Raw genomic sequence first — 24451 nt, forward strand, 5'->3', positions numbered from 1 at the left:
CCCCACGCACGCACACACACAAGAACGTACAGTGACATACATGTCACGCACAGGATATACCCACAAAAATGAAAAATGTGTGGATATACACACACACACACACACACACATTCTATCTGTATTTCACACAGATATATAGGTATACATGCACACACACACACGCACGCAAACACATCACAGACACACGTGCGCTCGCGTGCAAGCACACGCACACGCACTCACTCACTCACGCACACACATACTCAGACACACACACACACACACACACACACACACACACACACACACACACTTTAAGAAATCCCCTGGCCCCTCCATAAGGCTCCATGCCCTGCCTATAGTCTGTGAAAGCAATTTAGACCACAAAGCCCTGTCATACTGGGATTTGTGCCATCGAGTGTATATTGGATTTGGCAAAACCTTTTGGTCAGATTTAGTACATTACCAGGCTTTTATACTGTTAGGTCGACTCGTCAGCGGCCGCGTCTGGCACGGCGTTCAAAATGTCAGAGCTCGTCCACCTCACCATATTATGCCTCGAAGTGTTCGTCTCCTCCCGTAGATCCGTCCGTCTATTTCCAGCGCCAGTTTGCTGCGATGCGGGCGGGAGGCCTTCGTCTACTTCACTGTACATCATCTGACCATGGGCGGACACACCCTGACTCCACCATGGCCCAGACATCTCCGCCGCTGCTGCTGCTGCTGACCGCAACTGCCCTCTCTGAGACGGCTCGAGTGAAATACAGAAGACCGAGGCCAGCCCAAAATAAACAAGAGGCAAAGAAAAGTTTCAAACTTGGGTGAGTTTTGATCAAATGAGTCTGTGCGGAACGGACGTTATGTGCTCTATATACACAGATACACCGGTTTTCAAGCTACTTGGTCCGGTATAGCTATACAGTTTTGACGAGCACCGTTAGACGTGAAGCTAATTGGCCTGGAGTGCTCCTTCATATCAGTGGCGAGGGACATCAAAACATCCCTCTCCTATATAGGCGCTCGTCCCCCCCCCCCCTTTCTGCCACTCTCTCTCTTTCACTCATTCCTTCAATCCATCCCTCTTTCTGTTTATACTAAGACGTTGTCTTTGAACAGTCCCATGGCTGTATCCTATTACATACAGTGGGGATATGTGTGCCTGTGTTTCGGTCTCTAATCGGTTCAGGGTTCCAGCCGTTGCAAAAAAAAAAAAAAAAGCAAGGCACTCTCTAATAACGTCTCTCCCAGTACAGAGTCCATGGGTCTGACTGGAGACGGAATGCAAACCAGATCACTTAGGAAATTCCACGCCACTCTCTGCAGCGTCAAAAAATAAATCTGAAGGAATGTGCACAAACGTTTCCCCGCCTCCCTCCACATACACACAGATGCGTGCACACGCACGCACGCATATGCACGCACGGTCGCACCCACGCACATGCGCGCACCCACGCACATGCGTGCACGCACGCACGCACGCACACACACACACACACACACACACACACAGACAGACAGACAGACAGACAGACAGACAGACAGACAGACAGACACACACACGCTCGCACACACACACACACACACACACACACACACACACACACACACACACACACACACACACACACACACACACACACACACAAAGACAGAGACAGAGAGAGAGTTCTCCCAGCTGCATGGGGTCTTACACATCCAAACATATCAGGATAGGTTGGGTCTCAAAGGACAGAACACAGAGCGATGGGGTGGAGGTGTGGGGGCATGGGAAGGGGGGCAAAATGGAGTAAAGGGGGATGATGAGGAGGATAAACATGGAGGCATAGATGGAGAGACCTTCGGGCGTGTGGGGTGTGACTGTGTGTGTGTGTGTGGGTGGGGGGGACGCAAGGTGTGAGAGAGTAGTACGCACGTGGAAGGAGGGAAGGGTGAGCGAGTGATGAAAGAAAAGAGAGAGGGAGAGTTATAGCGGGAGAAGGGGAGAGGAAGAGGCATAAGATATAGGCGTGGGGGAGGGCGGAGGTACTTGAAGCAGCTCGTAATAGATCATTGGCGGCAGCTTGGCCATTACATCAGGTCGGGTGAAGTGTATGGCGCTGAGTGGCTTTTTTTTGACAAACATTTGACGCCACACCAAAACATCGCCACCCGCCACCTTCATTTCTTGGTATAGTTTGTCATATTCCCGAGGGAAAATGTTCAAATGTTATGTTCTCCTTCTGGAGGGAATCGGAGAGGCATTGTTGTTGGGCTTTTGGTTCAACTTTGTGTGACTTTACATCTCCCGTGCAGAGTATAGTCTATACCACATTAACCACAAGCTGGAGAAATGCAGCGTTGAGTGAAGTGAACTTATCCTATATGGCGGCATGGTGAATAAAATGTTGTTCTTGCATGATGGCAGACATGAGATTTTCTCTTTTATTCATTTTTATTTTAAGCCAAAGAAATAACTTATTTCTGGAGGGAAATTAGCAGAGCAAGTTGAAGTTTGTCCGCGTGCATTTTCAACCAGGACCCAATGCGTCGTGTTTGCGCTTAGGGTTAAGTTAGGGGTATAGGGTTGTCGGGCTAATGACTGTCGGACTGTTACTATGTCGGAACGTATGCCTGTACCCGGGCAGACCAAGCCAAACTGTCAGCCTCCATCTCACTGAGGGCCTTCAGGATCCAGTTGAAGGGATTTTAAAATAATGTTTTATTATTAAATCACTGGAATTGTGCAGTGTCCCTAACACTTCTCTATTAAAGGTTTGAAACTATGGTGAATATTTGGACAATATTGCTCTTATACCGAATGGACAAGATCATAACTTTTACGGGGACATAATCTATAGACATGCAGCAGGCTATAGCGTCCACTCTTAAATCCCTATAGACTCTGTTTATCACTCATCTATGTATTACGTGTGATAGCTATGGTACTCTCCATTGTATCTTGTATAACAAGGTTGGATGGTCCTCCCTGACAGAGAGACAGTTGGCGTCACCTGTTCTTGTATATCTTGTATATCTCATCTTTTCTGAAATGGGACTATCTGAAGTGAACCCTATACCACATCAGATCAAGTCATTTTCCCAAATTCAAGGTACCAAAAGTTAACTCTTATAATTAAAGTTAATGACCTGCAAACTACATAAAAATTGACCACATTGGTACCCCTGAGTCGTTTTAAAACCTTGGTGAGCAATGAGCATACAGATCCCCACAATATGTGGGGAATAACTGTTTTTACATCGTTTTGAAATTTCTCTTAGCTTCTATTTGTAACCTATGTTTCCTTTTCCTGATCTTCTGATGTATTGAGATGGGCTTTTTTTTATATGATATTGTATTACTCGACGACACCGAATATGAGTTTAATTAAATAAAAACTTAAATGAATAACCATCTGAGCAGCCAGCAATTGGATGAAGATGAAACCGAATTCCCCCCCCCCCCATTTGACTACAACAGGTATCCAAAAACATATACCGTCCATGTATGGGAGGTTATGAATAAATCGAGGCTCAGAGATATCGAGGAGGTGGTACAGTAGTTCCCCTATTGCACTGCATACTACAAATGAGTTATACTGTCCCCTCCAACCCTGTGCCCATGCTAAAATGTTCCGCGGGGGTCTTTATGTCTCCAGTTTTACGTTTCCTTGTCCTAAAATCTCAAGAGGAAATGCTGTTCTGTTCTCCTTGGTTCCTTTTTATAACTCATACCAGTCATGAGGCACAGGCTCAGCATATAAACAAATAGTCTCGGCTCTGGCCCGCTATAGTATAGTGTCATTTTCCTGCATAATATCTCACACTTTTGTTTGGATTTTGTCTGCCCCTCGTGTGCACGGTGGGAAGAGAAGAAAAAGGGGTTGGGGGGATGGCTTGGCTGGGGTGGGGGTGGGGGTGGGGTGGGGGGGGGGGGGGTGGGGGTGGGGTTGTTGCAGGGAGATTATTGGCCCACAGGTCCTCCGACATCCCTGTGTTGAATATGAAAATATATTATGGAATAATGTGTTCAGTATGCAAGCTTGAAGGAAACCATATGAAAGGTCCCAGACAAAGAGCCTTGTGTTCCAACTGCAGCAGTTACCCCCCCCGCCCCCGCCACTCCCCCCACCCTGTCTGCTTCAATTCAGGCAGAGAGTGAGAGAGAGAGAGAGAGAGAGAGAGAGAGAGAGGAAGGGACTAAGGGAGAGAGAGAGAGAGGTAGAAGAGGGAGGTGGGTCCAGAGCCTGAGGAAGTGAAAAGGGGCAGTGCAAACTAACTGCCTCACACAGCCTTCCCCACCAGAGTCCAGGTGAGCAGCATGACCAAACTAACACACAAATACATACATACACTGTACACGCACGCACGCATATACACACACACACACACACACACACACACACACACACACACACACGAGCAGACGAGTGAAGGTTTGTTTGATGCTGTTACTGTCCCAGTCTCTCTCTCTCTCTCACCTGCAGTTAATTATCTTATCTATCTGTGCGTGGTAAAGTACTTTATCTTTGTTTGGTGGGGATGCGGTGGATTTGAAACGGAAGAGGAAGGCAACTTTGAGAGAGAAACTCTTTTTTCTTTTTTTTCCCGAGTAGATGACAAACTATCTATAGCTGTTGTTTATTTTGAGGTTTTTCTTTTCTTGTACCTCAGTGGAAGTTGCACAGACTTGCTGAATAGGGTTGACTGCTACAGTACTACATTAGTGGTCACCACCGGTAGCCTAGCAAGCAGCCTATTGTCCTGAGCTGTGCAGAGCACGCTGTCTTGTATGTGTAACCTGGGTGAGGACTTGAACTGCACAGCTGTAACTTTAGAAGGTGTATCCAGTGAAAGGCCCGGCTGGAGTCTGTATTGACTTACGTATATAAGTAATTGCTTCCTGTTAACACAACAGGTGAGGTCCATTAACTGTTTTTACAGGGGGACTACGGCGGTGGGTTTTGTTCAGCCATATGGTACCCCATAAATTAGTCAATGACACTGCCTTCGTTTTGGTGTAACTGAAGATTGCTTTGAAACTGTACGCCCGAACGCTGTTTAATGTAATGGTTTAATGTTTAAATAATTATGGTTTTTTTGCAAATCATTTGATAGACAGTCGACAGATGTGTCTTACGTGTTTTAAGAAGTTCCTCCCTCTATTAACGGTATTTGTCTTTAACCTGTACATCTGACCACGTGTGTATGAGCTCACACGTGAGCTCATACCAGTCCATTGGAAGGTTTTCTTCCGCATCATTTTATCATTTATGATGCAGGGTTTTGAACGAACCTGGAGAAAAGAAGGAAGGAAGTGGAGAGAGGGGGAGGGAAGGAGGGAGGGAGGGAACTTAGGGACATTACTGGCTTTTTGCAGGAGTCACTGACTGACGACGTTTAGGACGTCAGTCGTCGCCCCGGCTCAAGCCAAGGCATGCCGACTATCAGCCCGCTAAAGAATTATGGAGCAGGAATGTCAATTTCAGAGCACTACCCAAAATTATTTTGGAATGCTCAAAGGAGCCTTTTGAATGGTCCTTTTGTCTGGGGAGAGCGACCGAGTTGAGTGAGTGAGTGAGATCAAGGCCCCCAAAACCAACCAAAGGACTGTCTGCGTTTGTTGCCTGAATGATTTGTGCAAGTCCTACTGTAATGGATCCAGGTGAGCAGGGCTGGAGATTATAGACACAGCGGTCGGTTCTGCCCCGAGGTGGTGCTGTCAGAAAAGACGTGTCCGTCAGTGTCCTCCTCACCAGACGCCTCATTATAGGCTATAGGTAAACTGATACACTTGAAATCCCAGGAGGAATGCGCGCTCACCTGACGGTCGCACATCTGGCATTCCTCGACACATCGTACGCTCTCCCTGAATGCGACTGTCGGCAAAAAATTCACCCCCCCCCCCCGACTAAAGGCGGCGTGAGATTTATGCGTTATTAGGGGGGGGGGGGGGGGCTGACATGCTTTCTACACGCCTTCTATTGACACGGGCGTCTCGTAAAGTGTAGCAGGAGCATGAGGACAGCCACCAGGGAGACACGGGAGTGATTGCAGACACATAGCTTTGACAGACACACGCATGCCGAATGCCTGTTCTTTTGTAAGTGTACACCACCGCAGATCCAGTGCATGCCGACCTGACGGACAGATGTTCCGCTTGGCCATAAATCCGTTTTCGGGGTTGAAGACGCGCTGCAGCACCACCAGGAACTGTGTGATTATACACGCTGACATAGTGCTAAGGGGCAGGCTGTAAATGATAGGCTTGACTCCGGTCGTGGAGGTCAATGGGCGTCACAGGAAAACTAAAAGTGTGTGTGTGTGTGTGTGTGTGTGTGTGTGTGTGTGTGGAGGAGCGGGGGGGGGGGGGGGGGGGGGGTCACACAGCTGGGTACAGTAGAATACCTTGATTATTTTATACTGAGTCGGAGGTAATTGGAGAGCAGAAGAGAAGGTGGGTGGATGACATCAGATCTCAGGTACGAGAGAGAGAGAGAGGTGGAAATAGAACCACAGAGAGAGAGAGAGAGAGAGAGAGAGAGAGCATCAGGTATAGGATGGAATCAGTGAGATGCAAGGAAGATGTCCAGACTGGGTTGCAACAACCTGGGAACGAATGAGAAGGAGATTGATGTTGGCAGATGATAGATTCAAGGGTTCCCTGGGTCCGCTGCTCATGCTGATCATGTCAATTTTGGGACAGGCTATACACGTGTTCTTTGTCTGAGCAATTACGACACATTTTACAGACTAGATCAAAGATGCTAATCAGACCAAAAACAGACGGTGGTGTTGCAGTCCCTCCCGACATGCTCTCAGCATGTGTTCAACCGATCTGCTCACATTCCGTATTTACACAAAAACTGACTGGGGGACTGAGGAAATCGAATCAATATGGCGGGAAATAAAACTGGCTGGCTGTGTGTGTGTGTGTGTGTGTGTGTGTGTGTGTGTGTGTGTGTGTGTGTGAGAACTACCAATCAGAAACGGCTGTAGCTGTCAGAATGAGCTACACGGCGAAGTTCCCAAACTCAATCTATAAGAAACGCGCCGTAAATTACAAAATCTGATCCAGACTTACCCCAGCGTAGCTGTTTTTCACACATCTGGGGAAATCAAAGCACCCTTGTCAGCGTGTCTAAACAATGGTGGCCTTCATTTCTTCTCCACTATAGGCAGGATCGTACCAGTAGGCCAGAGTGTGTGTGTGTGTGTGTGTGTGTGTGTGTGCGTGCATGCACACGCGCACGCACGTTGGGGGCAGTGTTTTGTTTGGGCCGATTGTCTGCTTGCAGGGTCAGTGGGGGTCATTAACAGTAGTTCTGTATATTGCCATGACTCAGCTTTTGCGTCCGGTAAGCGCTTGAAAAGAGCCGATGTTTTCGAGTGATAGTCACTCAGGTGCATGTCCTCAGACTTTCCACCATTCGCGCTTCGACACAGAACACTCACGGCACACAAATAAGCGTTTTTCCACACGCTATGTAACACTCATCACATCATGACAGGTGAACAGATTACAATTGCCCAACGTTGAATAGTGTGTCTTTGGGAGTTCCCTGCAGATCCCTCCCTCTGCTGAGAACTGTTTAGGTGAGTCACTCACAGCAAACACGACCCCGATCGGTGTCGAGGAAAGACAAGTCTGATCACGGACGCGGACGCATTAACGTCGGTTTATCGTTACAGACCAGCGCCGGTGGGCTTTAATGTCAATAGATGCTTTATGGGTGGATGAGACAAGAGGGTGTGATGGATACAGTGCACGGTACTGTAATTAAGAGTTGGAAATCTCTATATTGTTATTTCTTTTTAAAACTCTATACATCACGGAAATCTTTAATCCAACTATCAGTTTGCCATGCTCTTGGATGCAATGTATCACATACAGGCCCCTGGGGGCGGAGATGAAGTCGACTTTTGGCAGGTTTAAGAGAGATTTCCGACGTGTACGGCTTAATGAATTGTGACCTTCCTTCCCCCTCTGAAAAGAACACAGAGTTTATCATGTTCAGACATTTTATGAAAAGGCGTCTGTTGGTTTCCTTCCACGCCCCTGTAGCCTGGTGGCAGCTCAATGTGGGAACGCAGTACATCAGCTCTGAAGACAGAGCGTAGTAGGGTCTGCAAAATATGGAAGTATAGGCTGAGATTTACGGTATTTGGCAGCGAACACATTCTCTCATTAAAAAACATTAGGTCGGCAGAGCACGATATATCAACGAGGACCTTTAACCCATTCTGACCTGAGATCAGATTCATACGAGGTTTCCACTGGACACACACTGGTCTGATGAACCCATTCTGACCTGAGATCAGATTCTATAAAAATGTCAGTCGTTCTTCGATTTTCCAAAAAATAGCAGACCTACAAGCTCGTAGCGCGCCACTCGGTGGCGCGCTATGAACTTGTAGATCTGCTATTTTTCAATAGCTAAAGCATAACATGATGCTAACACCAAAAGGGGTTCCCGTTCAGAATGGGTTAAACCCATTGTCCCCAAAGAGACGCGTCCACTCCTAAACTGTGGCAAAAATAAATGAATAAAAAAAGGCTGGCTTTGTTTTTAGCATTAACGTCATGCTACTTTTAGACAGCTTCCTTGGGAATATCATTGGTAATACTTTGAATCCTGTACAAAGCAATGGCTTTAAAGTTATTATGGTGTTACACAACAGGAAAATCATGGGAAAATTGAGGAGGATTCTTGCTCCAGTGGCTTGCCAAAGTTGTGGGTTTAGAAATATGACAATGCTCCTGGTTTTGGTAAAGGCCACATTTTGGTAAATAATTTGGTAAACTTTTTTTCATTGACATTCTTTTCTCGTCCTAATTAGTTTTTCCTTGTTGTTTTTCAGGTGGCTGTGGACAGGACACCTTGTGGGATCTGTAGTCATAATATTATCTTCTACATCTGTAGTCCTGTTATCTACATCCTACACACTCCCAATGAGCTGAAAGAACCATCTGACAGACTTGCTACACTGTACAATGTACTTGCTATAACACAGGCATCAAATCCATCACTGCAATACCAAAACAAACAGACTGACGGCTTGACTTGAGGAGTGGTTGAATGAGGAATAATGAAGTCGTCTAGGGGGACTCTGTTCCAATAGGCTGACATTAGGGCAATATCTCAACATCTTATCAAGGCTAACATCTAACAAATCTAAGGGAGACATTCATCAAAGTGTTGACTGAGGGAGTTTCTGGCCTTCATTTACATTAAAATGCCCAGGAAACCATCTGGCCAAGACATAAAGGCGTAGACGAAAGAATAATAAAGCAAGTCTAATTGGAGCTCTGAATACAAAAAAAAGTCTCAGAAATGACCTTTTCAGAGTGAAATGTTATTTGTTGCGTCGGCCTTTGCGGCAGGAAGCCCCCGAATACAAGCTCCCTCCTCTGCAGCGCTGTAGAGTTATGGCCTCCCCGAGATAAAGAGCAGAGCTCCTCCAATAGAAAGATTATTATGTGTGAGGGAGAGAGATTGTGATGCAGACAACAGACATGTTCTGAGGACGGAAATAGAAGAAAAGGAAGAGCAACGTCTGGGCTGGAAAGAAAGAAAGAAAGAGCGAGAAGTATAGGAAGAACTGGAGGATTCTTCAGCCTCCTTTTCTGGGATCTGCAGCGGAGCACGACGCAATTGTGAAATATCCTTGGCAAATGTCCATGGGAACTCATCCAGGGTGCATTTTTTTTGGAGCTGCCTCTCCTGGGAGGTCCCGTTAAATTGTGAATAATACTCTGCGAAGACCAAAAGCAAAAGTGAACTTCTCTCTTCGACTCTGGGACTCACTCCGGGATAACGTTTGGAGGGATTACTGCCTGAAACGAGAGCCATGACCGGAAGCAGCAGCAAGCGGGAAAGCTGAAGAGACTTTGTTTTTTTCGTGTGTATTTTCTTGTACGTCCCAAGTCATTCGATCCCTGCCTGCGAGGACTGTAAGCGCAGCACACGACCACCCCCTTGCTTCGGCTGGGTGCTTGGGGAGGTTTGCATTTGATCAGCAGAGAAGAGGTTTGAGCTCATTGGAACTAAAGCTCCAGAACCCACTGGTGTAGTTTGCTGTTGATTCCTCCCAGACCTCGGACTCCAGAACCCCCCACTGTTGGGAGTGCTGTCGATTCCTCCAGACTCCGGACTCCAGAGGAAACTGTACCAGAAACTCGTACCAGAGATGGATGTTGTGGAAAAGGGACATGTGTCTGTCAGGAGGGGCGTGAGCTGGAGTCCAGGAGGGGTGAGAAAGCCTCTCCAGGCAACACAGGACATGGATGCCCCCAGCGTGGACTGCAGTGCATCATGGGAGAATAAGGGGCAACCGACTGTTTTATCGAGCACCAATCACGTTGGCCGCAAAACAAGTAAGTGTGCTGTTTGGTTATTGGTCTTCGTGATCGTTTTCGTTGTTTGAAGAATCTGACTGCTACTGTATTGTTGTTTAACGGGATGACATGGTCATAATAGGTATAGACTTCCAAATGGCTATTTTGAGCACTGCTGCTGCTTCATTGGCCTACTGTATTGGTAGTGTATCATCATGCTTGAAAAAACATTATTGAAATAGGGGAGAAACCAAGTGGACAACAGAATAGAGAAAGCAGACATTCCTGGCTTTTCAGAGCAACTTCAGACATCTGTTTCCGTGCTGTAAAAAAACGCCGGCTCTCCCCGACATAGATGGAAATGCAATCATGTACCGTACTTAAAGGGCAATCTCCATATGCAACATAGCCACTGACCATAATGGACTAACTTGTGGGAAAAGCTACTATAGGAAAGAATCCATAATAACTAAGTCCTTCAGATCCTTCTCTGTACTTTCACAGCTGTCAGTCCTTAAATATGAAAAAAGTGGAGTTAACAGGCTGCACGTTGTTAGACTGTTAAATTCTTATGTGGAAAAAAAGAGAAACATAAAACAATAAACTGGCAAGACAATTAACCCCGGGGCTGAGAAAATACTGTCAGAACATATGTGCTAATCAAAGAGACTAACTAAGACATTGTGCTCGCGTAGAAAGAAAGCTCTGGCCCATAAAATAATATTGTTATGGTCGTCTGTCGCAGCGGTCGACATCCTGCTGTTTGCAAAACAAAAAGTAAATAATAATAAAATAGCAAAAGAAATGTAATTGATATGGGACGGGGAGCCAAAATCTTGTTGAAATGCGTAGAGAACAACACGGATAAAAACTCTTTAAAAAACACTGTGTCCCGTGACTACACCGTTATTCCAAAAGTAAAGTGAGACATAGAGCTGACAGCATGAGAAAAAGCTTCATCTAAGCCCCTGAGCTGGTTTACGGTTTCCCCCATGGGATTCAGAGAGGAGGTTAGGTCACTTTTCAATCCGGCAAGACCCCCAGGACCTCTGTTAATCCCCCCTCTTTCCATACCGCTTCACACATCACCCACGGGGGCCGCCGCTGTCATCTCGCTGCCGTCACAGAGAAAGATAACATCCGACGTGGTAATCTGACCTTTGATATACAAATGCGAAGGCTGGCCCCTGACTCAACCCCTCCTGTGTTGGAAGGCAGAGGTTGGGGGCGGGGGGGCTTCAGTCAGCGTCTGATCCAGGGAGGGGCAAGCAAATGTGGGTCGGGGGGGATGGGATGGGGGGGGGGGGGGGAGTGATTGATTCAGAGTCTCTTGCATCAATTTCACCAGGTTATGTCTCTGCTGGAGGACAGGAAATGCCTGCGCTTCCCTGGCGGGTTAGAGCCCCCTTCCCCCATGGGGTTAGAGCCCCCTTCCCCTGGGGTTCACAGGGGGCAGAGGCAGCATCACTTGGCCCCAAGCTAACCACCCACCTACGCACGCACGCACGCACGCACGCGCGTGCAGACACACACACACACACACACACACACACACACACACAGCCAGCCATGCACATGGCCACATGCGTGCATTCATTCACAGCATGTGTACGCAGTACGCACGCACACACACACACACACACACACACACACACATACTGACATTGACGTCCAGACAAGGGGTCAGGTGCTAGGTCTCTTGAGACGACATTAATCCATAAAGTTTTTGCATAAGTTTGAGTAGACTTGTCTGGGTTTCCCGTTATGGGTCGGTCAATAATATTATCCTTTGATATTGTAGCCTACTACTAACGTACATGTAGGCTACAGCAGCTCCAGCACTGTGAAAACATAGCGCTAGAATCCCTGCGCTGCCTGTGTGTGTGTGTGCAACTGCTGACACATCAATGCAGACATTAAGAGGCGGGGATCTCTACTGGAGTTGGATTAGTTCTTAAAAGTGAAATGAAGTTGTAGCCTACTACACTGACTGGACACTCACCATCCCTGCGCCGCCGGGCTTTCGACTGGAGTTGCGTTTGAGCGCAATGCGCGGGTTGTGAACTTGTGGACCAGTATTTTGCAAGGAAAAAGAAATCCGATCCCGTCTCTGGCTACAGAAGGGGGTGTGGAGGGTCGGTATCACACGCAGTTAAATTGTAAAAGCTAGCGGAACAGCTACAAAAGAGAGGAGCTCCGAAATGTCCGAATTAAAAAAAGAAAAAGAGAGAAAGAAAAGAAAGGTAAGGAATGGAGAGGACGGCGTGGAACGTGCATAACTTAAACGTGAACGTTTTTATCATCTTAAAAATGCTATTTGAAGTAAGTTTGCCTGGGAATCTGGGATATTATATGGAAAAAAAGAATGACGATTCTTTAGGACATATTATTCAATATTTCTCTACCTACACATTTTTGAATAGCCTATCAGCTTTTAGCCACAACTTTTAAACGCGCAGTGCCAACTCGGTTGCTTACGAACCGTGTTATCTTCAAGTCAAAATATGACTAGCTTCGAATTAATAATGCTATAAGCCTAAAGAGAAAAAAAATAACTGGTTAATTGAAAACCGGTTTTGACTGCGACTGCTGTTCTCACTTTTTCAGTCATGGTGATATTAATCGATGAAGGAATGGCAGCACAGGCATATATGATACCTGATAAGATATGTCATCTGGCATGCATGAGGTAGCGGTTACAGTAAACATAGTTCAGATGACATGTCATATATATATAAGTGTTATTCCAGGACTGCACATACAGGAATGTTGTAGCTCTCCTCTCAGGGAAGAAAAATATCAAACAAAATACTTTTACTCTGGGAACCCGCAGGTAGCGCGCACGCGCGCGGCGCGCGCGCACACACACACACACACACACACACACACACACACACACACACACGTTTTCTAAAAGTGTTGAGAGGTAATACCCCATAAATATGATAAAATGTCTTTCAATGTTTTCAGATTGCTTGTCAACTAGTTTTTTTTGTTGCTTGTGAACGTTCCTATTCTCTGTGTGTGTGTGTGTGTGTGTGTGTGTCTGTGTGTGTGTGCGTGTGTGTGTGTGTGTGTGTGTGTGTGTGTGACAGTGTGATGAGTGCATGAGTGAGTGAGAGGCCAGGCAGATCTCAGATAGACTCAGAAAGTTATTCAGGGACTGATTCATTTGGCATGGTGGGCAGGCTATAGTTGACATTGATGCATTTCCTCGGACATGCGACCCTGATTACCCAAAATGTGGTCTAATTCTTTGCTTGAGTTACATTCTGGATGTTTATAAAATCAGCATGGCTTTATCCCTCTTTAGTCATCTACTAAGTTAAAGATGAAAAAAATAAACAAAAGCTGCTTGTACTGTGTGGCTCTGAATAGCTTGTAACTCTCAACCACAGACAGGAGGCCACCTTTCTGTGAGTTAATTCAATTAAGGGGAGATTTTGCCTGTATAATGAAAGACAGATGCACATTATTCCAGGTTGGCTGGAGCAGTGATGATCATGCTTAGCGCAACGACAGAGAGCCAGGAAAATCTGCTCTCATCGTGTTCACAATTGGAAAGCCTTACAAGTGATTGATTTACCTGCAATTAGTTTTCATTGCCACACAATTACATACAATTTAGTAGTCTGGATGATCATAAATGTAAAGGGAACAATGCCTGAGCCAATCAGAGAGATGTATTTGAGTTACTTACTATACAAAGACACCCTGGACTCTTTTTTTATTCTTATCCTTCGCTCCCAGAACAGTACTCCTGTAACGATAGCTCAGCTGTCAGATGTTAACCGTCACTTCAATCAGTTGAAGTGACAAACTGAAATACCTTTCACAAAGCCCACCGACCATGTCTCACTGATGAGCATGTATGCCAGCTAGGGCATGACACGAATGAGTTATTAATCAGATGCAGTTTACAATATTTGAAACCATCTCGGAAACGGTTTCATTGTTTACAGTTGGAAGTATTTCTTGACTGTATTGCAGTGGCGTTGCCTGGGCTGCAGTCAACAGATGTGCCTTTTGGACACCGTGTATAGATTGTGATAAAGCCTTCATTATTAAGGAGCTGAGCTGCAGCCTTGAAGAAATTACCAAAGGCATGTTGGAAACTCAAGCAGGGAATTTTCTCGGCAGTTGAGGAATGCTCTGGGAGGGAGCAGTGCAGATGGAAGGGAAATACTTCTGCTTTCTAGAATGGACCCTGCAGAAGCACGTACAATAAGCTGTAGTCATTTTCAACAGAAACGTGTTTGTTTTATCACATACTTTTGAAATGATGAGCAAAATTGCAAAGTCAACATTGCGTTTGACCAAAAATGATAGAAGTAGACTGGTAGAGTGGTTCAGTCTCTTGTATTAGTCAGCATTATAGTCAAGCTGCTCTTATTTCCTTTTAGATTGTTTTTTTATGTTCACTTCCGAAAATGTTTATTTGAAAACGGCGCTCAGTCTAGTCTAGAAATATGTCTTTGTCTACTTCTCTGGTCTGCTGAATAAAATGTGTAAGCAAGCTGTATTCTTTCTCGCTATTGGGTGGAATATGTACAGCACAGCTAGGAACAATCAAAAACATATGGTGCAGAAACGATTATGTGGGTTTTTAAACAGCATATTCCTTCCCAGACTTGTTAAGAATTTGTCCTTGTTGGTTCACACTGTTTGTACATTTACAGGCATTGTGTGCTGAGCTCTTTTAGGAGATGTTGAGGGCCCTTTGTTTAAAAGGATATAGTGCATTTAAGCTCTATAATACATATAATTCGGTAAAATCTCCTCCACAGAATGAAAGACAGGGAAAAAGTCTTTAGAAGCTCTGATATTTTGTACACTCCCTTAAAGGTGCACAATCATGCTGTTGACATGCAATATGACAATGTTATCGACACAACCCAGATCAACGGGACATTTTCAGTCCATTTCCAGCATATCGGGGTTTCTACAATTCCCATAATGCATTATTCGCTGTCATAAACACAGTGGACGAGGCACATTTAACTCACAAGGATTTCCTCTCTTTCTCTGTGTTGCACTTTAGGTCTGACCAGAAGCGCCAGTTTGTCTGAGAAGGAACTAAAGGAGGCTCGTGTCAGGAGTCAGATCATTGCAGCTCAACTCACCATTCCCTCCAACTCCAACTCCAGAGGCGTCCAGCTCTTTAACCGACGCAGGCAGAGAGTCAACGCCTTCACGCTAGAAAGCTGCAGAGAGGGGTCAGGCAAGGACACAGCAGAGAATGTGAAAGCCAGCCCTTCCTCCAATAAACTGACATGGGCAGAGAAGAGCAGTGAGGACAAGGACAGAGAACTGAACTGTAAGAACACTGCGACCAGGGCTCTCTGGTCGCCCACTGGGAGAACACAGGGAGTAGCCGGTGACATCATGGAGGAGCCAGCTGAGCACTTCCACGCGGTGGACGACCTCGATGACCAGGTCATCCAGGAGAGACACTTCCAACCCGTCAGTGAGAAGGAGGAGCTGGAGGACGAGGACGACGAGGAGGAGATGATGAAGGCAAGAATGGAGGAGGAAAGACAAGAAGCCCTCAGAGATCTGGAGGACACGGTTCGGGATGAGATTTCTCCCGAGAGTGCTCCGGCCGGGTCGGAGGAGGCGCACGCCGAGCCACTTCCTAACGGAACGCTTCTCAACGGTTGCTACAGCAGCGTCGGCCCCGAGAAGGTCTCCGTGTCTATCTCCAAGCCGGCCGCCGCCATCGCCAACAGAACCGCCCGGCCGTTTTTGGCTCCTGCGGCGGCGCAGTCTCCGGAGCATTCGGTCAGTCCGGTCACGGAGGCTCCTCCGGTCACTAACTACTCCGCCCCGCCTCTCCCGACGTTCACGGCCCCTCGACCCGTGGCGTTCTCGCCCCCACCACCGCCTCCTCCGTCGTACCCCACCCCTCTCCCGACGTTCACGGCCCCTCGACCCGTGGCGTTCTCGCCCCCACCGCCTCCCCCGTCGTACCCCACCCCTCTCCCGACGTTCACGGCCCCTCGACCCGTGGCGTTCTCGCCCCCACCGCCTCCTCCGTCGTACCCCACCCCTCCTCTACCAGCCTTCACCAATCATCCCCCGCAGGGCTACTCCGGTCCACCTCCTATGTCTCCCGTCATGTCCCCTGCATACCCACCGCCGTTGTCCCAGTTCCCCGGTACAGTTTCACACATGTCCCATCAAAGTCCCCCCAACCCACCACCGGTGCCCCATTACGGCCCACCGACAGCCCCTAGACCCTCCAAGTTTGTTCCTCCGCCTGTTGGAGAGGACAAGCCTCAGATGCCAATCAAAACGGGAATACTTGAAGAGGGCGCTGCCACTGCCAGACGTTCAAACAGAAAGGCTATGTTCACGTTCAAAGAGAAGACGGTTGTGTCCCCCAACCCTGAGCTGCTATCCCTGGTTCAGGGGGCAGATGAGAGGAAGAAACACGGACATAGACCTGTGCCCGAGCCGGTGTCCGAGGAGGAGCTTCTAGCTCTCGGGGCCGAAGCCTCCAACTTCCTGGCTGAAGAGGAGAAGACGGAGCAAGCGACATCTCCAGAGTGGGCCTCCTGCCTGAAGACCTCCAGGACCCGAGCGAGGGTCGATCATAAACCGGAGCAGTCACTTACCAACGCCTCGGGGAAGGGGGCAGAGCTGTTTGCTAAGCGTCAGTCCAGGATGGAGCAGTTTGAGATTCACAAAGCAGAAAAGATGCGGTCCCCATCTCCCACCATGTCTCTGCCGCCATCTTGGGTGTTCCCATCAAATATGCCCGGCAGGGTCAAAGCCATCGCTAAAAACTCTGACGTGTGTGCTCAGCTCTCGCAGAACCTGAAGGCCCAGCAGTCTGTCCAGAGGAAGCCTGTTAAGAAGGCTCCGCCAGAACCACCTACCCTACCGGAACCACCTCCCCTGGAGAACGGCTGCACCAAAGTAGAGATGGACCTCTCCAGGCACCAGCCATATCAACTGAACTCTTCCCTCTTCATCTTGAACCCTATCAAGGATCCTATGAACTCCTTGCCCAGAGGAGCACCACCTCCCAAGCCTCTGGTCTCGTCGCAGTCTTACTCCAGACAGACCTCTTTGCCTAGTAATAGCCCGGGCCAATTCAGTTCCTTTGCCAGCTACAGGCCGGCCCAATGCATGTCATCCCAGCCCCCACTCAGCCCTATAGGAAGAATGGATTCTCCTACGAGCTACAGGTCAGCCTCAGCCATGGGACAGCACAGGATTACCTCTCCAGTGTCGGCCTTCTCTCCAGAACGCGTTGCCTCTCCGCGGTCAGGAGTTCAAGCACCGAGACCCACGTTTTCTGCTAAACGGGCAGGGATTGAACCCCAGGTGTGGAGGCCCTATTTCTACTACCATTAAATAGTAGTCAACAGGGCTCGTCAGAGTCAACATATCTTACTGAAAATGTGTATAAACATGCTCACGTAAAAAAGTAACTCATTTTAGTGGGCCTAGCATTTAAAATATACTGCACTTTATCCTGTTCATGTTGTTTGTGCCTGTAGTGTATTTGTATTAGACAGTCACATATTATTTAAATCCTTGGATTGACATCAAATGGTTCATAGGGCTAATTTATATTTTATATGATCGTGTCGCTCTGCAAAAATGCAAAAAGATGTGCAGTGGCACAAATGTATACAAAATAATGCTAAAAGGATAACCCAGATAAGCTCTCAGAGCTTGTTTCTGTTCGCTTTTTGGGGGGGTTACTTGTTACAGGGCCAGTTACAATTTGCAGCCACCTGTAGGTGCTATTAGGAGGGTATAAGGAGTCACACTTTTTTATGATTCTGGCGGAATAGCATTAGAACGAATTTGACCTAATGTCTGTGCTGAAACTGGTTTCAGTGAGATCACTGGGGCTCCTTCTGGTGTTGTGCCTGTGTGTGTGTTTTATGCTATTGAAGTAGTCTAGTCTGACAGGTACATGGGTATCCCTGTTTTCTCATTGAAGACCAGGCCCATTGCGCGTTACTTTACTATGTCCTCTACGCTGAGCCATCCCACCCTAGCCTAATGAGCTATAGGGTGAGTTCTGGGTGTATCCACCCGGGCCAGTTTGATGTGAGAGGTTTGCAGTTTAGGATTTATGTGTGGGAACAGTTTGATGAAATATATAATTATTAGATTAAATTATTTGACCACTTACCGGTAAGCCCTAGCCCGAGAATAGTGAAAATAGCCAATCTACACGCTCATATTGCGACTGGTTGTGAGCTTGTAGATCTGCTATTCTTGCTATTTAACACTAATTAATTGCCCAAAGTACGGATGCCAAGGTTAATGTGGTTAAGGAAGTATGGTCACTACATGTTTACTGAATATGCAAATGGTTATTTTCAAGTATTATAAAGTAATGCTTTGAAATCCCACATTAATTTAATATATCAGCAGTGATATAAATAGGCTTTCAATGTAATGGGTCCTGGGACCCATTACATTAGATACTGTAGGTCCCAGGGACATTTTATGAGTCCTACTTCAACGACGTTAGAGTACAGTACTGAGTACAGTATTGCATCCTTGGACCCCGAAGGGTGTCATGATTGCGTCCGTTCTCAATTTAGTGAGTCTAAGGATGCCGGATGCAGGCTATTAGCATCACTGTATCAGTGTATAAATGTGACTTGAAGTAAGGTGGATGTTTTTTTGTATGTAGTCCGTTTATGTCCAACTCAACAGGGCCATTACAATAGTGTCAACCTACATTTTATGTCCGTTATAAAACATTTACTGTCAGTAGAGATGAAGAAGAGATTCACACTTCTTTCCAGTATTTTCTCCAAATCCTGTGGGCATCAGAATAATGCTGCTTTCAAAGCACTTTAGCAGATGTTCTGGCGTCTGTTTTATGATCTATGATTTGAAATTTAATATGAGCTCACCAGACATGAAAGTTGCAGTGAAATAACTCCCTTTTATGACTCCTTTTCTTCAGGGTAATTTACTTTGCTTTCCAACATCTACCAAAATATATAGCTCGTGCTTGCATTCTTTGATGCTTAATTTCTTTCCCCTTTCTTAAAATTCATGTAACTGAACATCTAGCTCTTACACGGCAAGACATCAAAAGCTAGCATCAAATCTCTGCTTACGATCACAGGGTATCTGTCTCTTTCTCTTTTCATGTATGCTGATGCACTTTTCACTGCTGATTGTGCCTCCTCTGTTGGTTGAGGTGTTGGGTTTGATTATATGTCTTTCATCTGATTAAAGCTTTATCCTTACACCCTGCTGTGACCTCCTATCTATGCTCTTGGCTGCCCTGTTGCTAATGCGTCTCCTTGCGTCTCCTTGCCTGTCCTGTGTTTTCATGTTTCACTCTTTGCCTTTCTGAAATCTTGCGGTCTGCACTCACACATTTCATTTCACTGGAACAGTAACGGCTTAGTTTTAAGCCTCTGCCAAGTAAATTGGAGGCATGAAACAAGAAATTAGTCTTACTCTTTATATAATGTAGCCTATGTGACAAGTACCGATTTCTGCTTAGGTTTGACACAAGTATCTTGTGTGTGTTGTGTGTGTGTGTGTGTGTGTGTGTGTGCTTTCAGACATTCCCCTTTAGAGGAGTGGTCTTGGTTTTACTCAAGGGGCCCCTAGGGGCTCAGACTTTCAGACAAACGGGTTGGCCCTTGACCTGGCCCTGAGATTTATCAAGGGAATGTCTGCTTCTTTGTGATGTAACCACTAGTATACAATATAAGAAATCAATAATGAGTCAAATTTGTATCTCTGAATACTGAACGTACAATTTTGTCAACTACAAACAAACGGTTCTCTGTATACAGTATAGTATAACCTTGGCTTCAGCACTATCAGAGGTAATGTTGTTTTTCACAAGTAGTACATGCCTGAAGTAATACATGCCTGAGGTGAAAGGCCTTCGCAGCGTAACCTCATATCCCCGTAAAGGTTAGTCATCCCAGTCAGACCCAAATGACCGTAACTTAAGATGACACTGAAGACCAGACCTGTCTTAGAGATGTCCAGACTCGTTGAAAAAGCACAGATAGGAGGGAGGTGTGTGTGTGTGTGTGTGTGTGTGTGTGTGTGTGTGTGTGTGGGGGGGGTTCACATAGGGATGACCTGGTTGTCCACTGCTAGTCAGTATATGCATGCCATTTTGAATATTATGTTGGGTGAAATTGAAATTAAGATTTACATTGTGGCATGGGGTGGACCTTTTTCTTTTTTACCCTTTTTAACATAACCGTTCGACAGATACATACCACCGTTAATATTGGATGTGTTTAAAGGCCGAGCTACACCATCCTGGTGTAGCTCAGCTGTCATTATGTGCTACTGTGTGTGCTGTAACTTCATGCTTCAGGCTCACATACTGCGCACACCTAAATGAAACGCCTTCAATTAAAGCTATTACCTTCAACTATTTCTGCATAAATATGGCTGCTGTGAAAAGGCTCCACTCAGGTTATCAAGAGTCAACAACACACTAACAACAGAATAAAAAAACATGCTATGTTAAGGGTTTTCTATTCTAATATGATAACATTCTGTGCTTTAAACTTATTTTTGGAGCACTGCTTTACAAACAATACCATAGCTCTGTCTTGTATATAGGACAAAAGACTAAATGCACAATATTTGTCATTTCCCAGCAGATGAAAAAGGAGCTCTCTCCCACTGCACCCGCCAACCAGACTCCCACACCAACCAGGATGCCCAGTAGTCTCACCAGGCGTTTCAGCACCCCAGAGGGCTCCACCCCTGGTACCTGGTCCCCCAGCCTGCAGACCAACCAGCCCTCCTCCAAGCCCTCTGTCACATCCCCCTTGTCCCCTCCCTGGGGTTCAAGATGTCAGTCCCCGATGATTAGCCAGACCACCCTGCCTTCCACCGTCTCGTCCAAAACATTTACAACGGCCTCCTCCCCCGTCTCTCCTCCCTGGGGTTCACGGTGCCAGTCCCCCATGGTCTGCCAAACAAACCAGCCCTTTTCCCCCACTAGACCCCTGTACACATCCACCGCTGCCTCCCCTGTCTCTCCGGCCAGGGAGAGCCGCTGCATGTCCCCCGTCGTTAGCAACCTGAACTCAAAGGCCAACCATCGCCTCCTGGCCAAGAACATCATCAACGCGGCCAAGCGCAAAAACAGCCCTTCCCCCGGTGCTCTTAGCGGGCACAGTCTGCCCATCTCACCTCTCGGCGGCTCGCACCACGGCTATGACTACAACAAGCCATCCATCAGCCCCTTTCAGTCACGGGCCTTGGGGGCCCAGTCGCCGACGTTCACCAGCCCGCCCCCCACGCCGACGCAGAGAATCTGTTCCCCGGTGAGGCTCTACAACACCCGCTCCCTCACCGATTCCGACGCCTCCGTGGAATCCGAGGACTCGGGCCTGAGGTCACCCGGCCTGCGCACATACAACACTTGTCCTCGCGCGTGGGGCGGCAGCTTGAGGGTGAAGAGGGGCAGCGTCTCTACGGACTTGTAGGAAAGAAGCTCACAGCCCTCGCTGACCAAAGTCGAAAGGCAAACAAATGAAAAGATGATCTTTGGGTTTGTATAACACCCCTAAGAAATGTATATGGGGGGCGATATCGGACCTAACAGCAAAACAGCAGACGGAATTTGATAAGAATTATATTTTAAACTATACTTTCGATCACATGAAAGGAAATTAAGGGATAATAAGGTATCAAAATGCCTGTCTGTAACTTTTGATAATGACCCTGTGAATAACAGAATTTGATGTTATATTAATTGTATGGAAGGAATGCCAATTGCCAGCACTCATTGAATGTCCTTTTTCACATGTTTATTTACCTCTGACGAGCCAACGTACGCGTTTCGGCCCTTCCTCAGCGTTGAGGAAGGCCCATCTGGCCGAAACGCGTACGTTGGCTCATTCAGAGGTAAATAAACATGTGAAAAAGGATATTCAATGAGTGCTGGCATTCCTTCTTTTAATTGAGTATCTTTGAGCCTTGCACCTACAAGAATTCACCCTTCTATATTGGAGTGTTGCGGGTTTTCTGCTTCGGCAGTCTTTTTGTTTCTCTCATAGACCTATTAAGACAAGCATTTCTATATAATGCAGTTGCCGTAGATTTTAGGCTTCTTAACATACCAAAAAGAAATGTACCAGTACCAAAGATATTTTAATTACTTTCTTCGACAACAGTGTTAGATTTTCTTTTTTTTTACCCCATAGTGAGCTGACTGTCACAGTCACTTCTTCAGTTATTTTATTCAGATAGCGGAGTTTTGCTTTTTTAATTTTTTTAGAAAAGGTCAGAAATTGACAAGATGTTTGCTGGACTGACACAAGTCAAAATGGGTAAGAGATTATTAATTATGATGCCTGTAAGGGAATTAGGGCTGTGTAAATACATAGCTTACTGGACTGTGCTTTCATAAAGTTATTCTTTTGTAAATTGACATAGTACTGTATTAGTAGATGAGAACAGATGAGGTGCATTCATAATGAAAAAGGACTTAGAATAGAGTACGATTTTACTTTCACATTCCTTAACCTTTTTAATTCCTGGTGTTGAACGGCCATAATTGGTGATATCATAAATAGTTAAAACATTCATCACAGTTTAATTATTTTTAATCAATGGGGGCGTGGGGCGGGGCTTCCGATGCCTAATATCACAGTGCAATAATCCAATAATCACAATGTATATATGTTGTTTATGTACTGCATTTGGTTCTAATGAATGTATTGCTTTAGAGAAAGATAGAAGTTGGTTGAGAAGATGAGAAGATGAATGAGAAAATGAGTAAAGTCATCTATTCAATTAAACACTGTACCAAGGTTTCAGGAGAAAACCTGGCGGTATTGTAATGCAAGCGCTATACAATTTTAATTGTTTTGTGGGTCAAAAGATGAAATCTAAATTGCAAATTGATTCGAATATTCATACTGTGCACTGAACGATGCTTCGACGTAGCTTTGCTGAAGTTGAACAGTGTTTGCTGAAATAGGGCTCTGAAATTTTTTTCATCTTAAAATATCGCTAATGTCTTGCACCAATGACGTATTATAACAAGGATTGTGTAGGCTACACCAGTACAGCATTCTGAAATGTGAGCTTCACAGTAAAAATCCTTATAGTGTTAATTTAACTTTAAAGAGTATACAAGTGGAACCCGGGTGGGTCCATTTGGATTTGGGATTTCATTTGACTGTGTTGGATTAGTTTTAGATGCAGAGTGTTAGAGAACGTTTAGCAAGGAGGTCAGCAGGATGTTGTTGAAGATACACAGAGCTAAAGCTTTACGGATGGTATAAAATGGGGAAAGTTTGTAAGGACGGTATGTATATCACATACTTACATACAGTATCTGTAAATGCACATGCTCCTAAACTTATTACTTTTTTATTATTTTTTACTTGATTTGCACTTTTCATTCATTTTTTTGTGGCAAACTAAGCATTGTTTCTGACCTGAACAACCAAAATAGGTGTCATTCACTTAGCTAGGCTGGGTCCAATATAGAAATCCTACTAGGCATCAAACCACACATTCAGCAGAATGCAATGCTTGTTGACATAAAGGTGATAGCCACGGACGTGACTGAGCTGCCTCCAAATGTACAGATAACTTTCTGTTTTAAGTAAAGGTTCACCGAAGGTCATTTTGCACCAGCTCCATTTCCCACAATGCAGCCACCCAAGGGGGACCATTCACCTGTTCTTTGACACGACTAAAGGCATCAGCAGATTTGTATTTACGTGTATGCATGTTTTGTGAGTGACAAGGACACCCGCTGCATGGACTGTGTTCAGTTTGTACCTTGTGCAGGAATAACCCTGTCACACTGTCATGGATTGGTTTCAAACTGGGTTATGTTGTGGTCGGTGATCATCAGCTGACCTATCTGAAGGAGATCATGTTAGTTAGTATTGGATACTGCATGCCCCAATTGTCTACCCAACTCTGTACCAAATCATAACTGTGTGATGCCAGAATCTGAACACAAAATAAAAAAAAAGAAAGTGATGACACACTAATTAAAATGACTTGTAGTGGCTGTGGTTTGTTACTTTATTTTCTCTTGCGATGTTTTAAACACAGGACAAATTACAAGAGATTGGAAGCCCTGTGTAGAGCACTAATACAAGTTACTTTTTTGCAATAAGCAGCTTGCAAAAGCGAGTTCACTAGTGAGCAGCTTCC

At 45.9% G+C, this 24451-nt stretch overlaps 1 protein-coding gene across 4 annotated transcripts; it reads left to right on the forward strand.

The window, feature by feature from the left end:
* The first annotated feature begins 781 nt into the window (after nt 1–781).
* On the forward strand, nt 782–24291 carry synpo (synaptopodin). 4 transcript variants are annotated; one of them, XM_080774602.1, is made up of 4 exons: nt 782–800; nt 8818–10333; nt 15336–17626; nt 20920–24291. In XM_080774602.1, the coding sequence occupies exons 2-4, from the start codon at nt 10147–10149 to the stop codon at nt 21754–21756; spliced, it is 3315 nt and encodes a 1104-aa protein (XP_080630728.1). In that variant the 5' UTR covers nt 782–800; nt 8818–10146; the 3' UTR covers nt 21757–24291. The 4 variants fall into 4 exon arrangements, 3 of the variants coding, with proteins under 3 accessions (XP_080630728.1, XP_080630727.1, XP_080630729.1); XM_080774601.1 differs by lacking the exon at nt 782–800 and adding an exon at nt 4148–4267; XM_080774603.1 differs by lacking the exon at nt 782–800 and adding an exon at nt 4148–4267 and having other exon boundaries at nt 20923–24291.
* Nucleotides 24292–24451: the final 160 nt, after the last annotated feature.

Source organism: Protomyctophum bolini, assembly GCF_963924005.1.
Source record: "Protomyctophum bolini genome assembly, chromosome: 10".
In the NCBI taxonomy this organism is placed as follows: Eukaryota; Metazoa; Chordata; class Actinopteri; order Myctophiformes; family Myctophidae; genus Protomyctophum; species Protomyctophum bolini.

Coding starts and splice junctions, on each gene's coding strand:
- synpo (XM_080774602.1), top strand. CDS start 10,147: ATGGATGTTGTGGAAAAGGGACATGTGTCTGTCAGGAGGGGCGTGAGC. Junction 10,334..15,335: donor TCACGTTGGCCGCAAAACAA/GTAAGTGTGCTG, acceptor GTTGCACTTTAG/GTCTGACCAGAAGCGCCAGT. Junction 17,627..20,919: donor GGGCAGGGATTGAACCCCAG/GTGTGGAGGCCC, acceptor GTCATTTCCCAG/CAGATGAAAAAGGAGCTCTC.